Consider the following 2,342-nt stretch of genomic DNA (forward strand, 5'->3'; position numbering starts at 1 on the left):
AATGAAAAAAAGTTTCCTTAATCCATTTGGATCCTAAAGGCTACTTGTGGTTAATGAGTGCTTGTCCGTCGGTTGTCAGAATAGTTGAGTAAGACGGCTCAGTCCTGACCGGGTTTGTTCGTAGTTAGGTCCCATTAATCATTCCATTATGTTCTCACATCACAGCAAAAATATGTATTATCATCCCTTCATGCAGCTGAACTAATCGACATGGTAATCATGTGGACTAAACAAGAAAATAAAAAATGTAACACAAGAGAAGTAGAAAAGAAAAAAAATTCTTTAATAGAAAAACGCAAATGTCATCGCTTAATTGAGGACAGTTGCTGTCTATCTGTGTCTAACATTTGTGGGTGCTGACACAAACGCTTCTTTGACCCCCTGATAGACACTGGTGTCTGGCACAAGGCAGGACTCGCAAAAGGATGATGCCGCGACTCCGAAAATTCGAACTCGCCCGACTTCGTCAATCCTTCGCCGGCGTCATGAGATCAATGGTTTGTTGTTGCTGCCTGACCCTTCAGGAAAAGGAGAAGAGCCCAAACAAGTCCTCAAGAAACCCTTCCAAGGACCAGGAAGCAAGAAAGATGGAGGACGTTTCAACGAGGAAAGAGGCTTCGATCATGAGTCGCCAGCACCCATCGTTGCCTCAGAAGGGAAAGAGCCTCGAGCGCCGCCAGTCGTCAAAAGGCACTTCGAGAGCAACCTCGAAGCCAGTTGCCCCAACAGAACCTTCAGTCAAAGCCCACAGCAGCAGCAATCAAACCATTGATTATAATGAAAACTACACTTTTAAATGTGCTCTGGGCTCTGGAGGTTATGGAATCACATCACTGGTCATCAACAAGACGACGGGAAATATCTGCGTCGCCAAGATCCCGACCAAAGGCAAGGGATCTCTGAGCGAGATCCAAGCCCTCGCAGAGCTGACTCACCCGAACATTGTTCGTCTTGTGGATGTGGCGACACAAGGCAAAGTGAACATCATAATCACTGAGTACTGCGAGGGCGGGACGCTCGACAGCGCTGTCATCAAACACGCGGAGCAGCCTTACCAAGATTGGGGCGACAGAGTCGCGTCCTACTGTGAGCAACTCGTTCGGGCCGTGGCATACGTGCACTCGAAGAACTTTGCTCATCTGGACCTCAAGACCGAAAACATCGTTCTCAGCGCAGACCACAAGATTGTCAAGCTGATCGATTTTGGAATGTCCCGAAGAACGCCCCATGTCTATAGAAGAGACATTAAAGGTTGCCGTGGTACTCCTTGGTATATGGCACCGGAAGTAATTGACACAAAGATGCACCCATACAGCGGAGGCAAAGTGGACGTGTGGGCCCTCGGTTGTGTTTTCTACGAACTGTGCACAGGACAAGTTCCCTACTACAAGGAAGAGGCAGACGAACTCGATGATCGTGACCTCCTGCGTTACTACTTGGCCTGCTGCAAGAACGGCAAACCTGCTTTTGTCCGACTTCCCTCGACCTTCAGCCAACATCAGAAGTGCACTCTTACAACGGCCATGTGGGTCATGCTCGAGCCAACACCAGAGAAGAGGATCGACATTTTCAGACTAGCCAAACTTTCCTTCCTGCAAGGTTGAGAAAAGTACTTTTAAAATGTATTAAACTGGCAAGAATTCACAAATGACCCTTTGGGTAGTATAGGGTTTTCCCTCAGCTGAATAAAATCGCCCGGTGGAAATCAGGATCATTATCTAGACTCTAGAGCATTGTATGTCTGGATTTGTACTTAGTAAATGGTTTCCCGCGGAGTAATAAAGACGACGCCAGTTTCGAACAGGCTCACCAAACCAGCCGTTAACCTTCTGTATACAAGCAAAGACTTTCATTCCCTTAATAGGGGATGGTCAATTAAAAAAAAAAATTGCCCTGACCTTATATGAGAGAAAAGTACATGAAGAGATGTAATTCCTAGTTCTCTCGTTCCACCCCATTTTAGTCGTCTTTGATGACTCGCAGGGGACACGGTGGCAGTATTCTTGTCCCCCTATCACAGGGTAGTCGTCTGGTAGTCGCCCGGATGAATAGGCAACGAGCTTGTGACTCCGCCAAAAAAAAAAAAAAAAAAAAAAACGTTTAATACAGCACCTACTCGCAGACATTAATTTAATCTCTCATTCCGAGGCCACCAAATTTCACAGTCTTATCCAGAAGAAAGCCTCTTTCATATAGTACAGTAAACCCTCGATATATTAAACTAGTTGAGGGAAAGGCTTGGTTGTCATAGGCCATCCATACCGAACCTTGCACCGCATATACCGACCGATAGGTCTCAATTGGGCCAATACAGCCGGAATTCGGTGTAACGGTTCCTTCCA

The 2,342-nt window shown here is 46.4% G+C and overlaps 1 protein-coding gene across 1 annotated transcript; it reads left to right on the forward strand.

The window, feature by feature from the left end:
- The first annotated feature begins 428 nt into the window (after positions 1–428).
- LOC143024152 (uncharacterized) lies at positions 429–1,604 on the forward strand. Its single transcript, XM_076182937.1, has one exon. The coding sequence runs from the start codon at positions 429–431 to the stop codon at positions 1,602–1,604; it is 1,176 nt and encodes a 391-aa protein (XP_076039052.1).
- Positions 1,605–2,342: the final 738 nt, after the last annotated feature.

The sequence above is a fragment of the Oratosquilla oratoria genome, unplaced genomic scaffold (assembly GCF_046742065.1).
Source record: "Oratosquilla oratoria isolate Oo_2021 unplaced genomic scaffold, ASM4674206v1 SCAFFOLD99, whole genome shotgun sequence".
Taxonomy (NCBI): Eukaryota; Metazoa; Arthropoda; class Malacostraca; order Stomatopoda; family Squillidae; genus Oratosquilla; species Oratosquilla oratoria.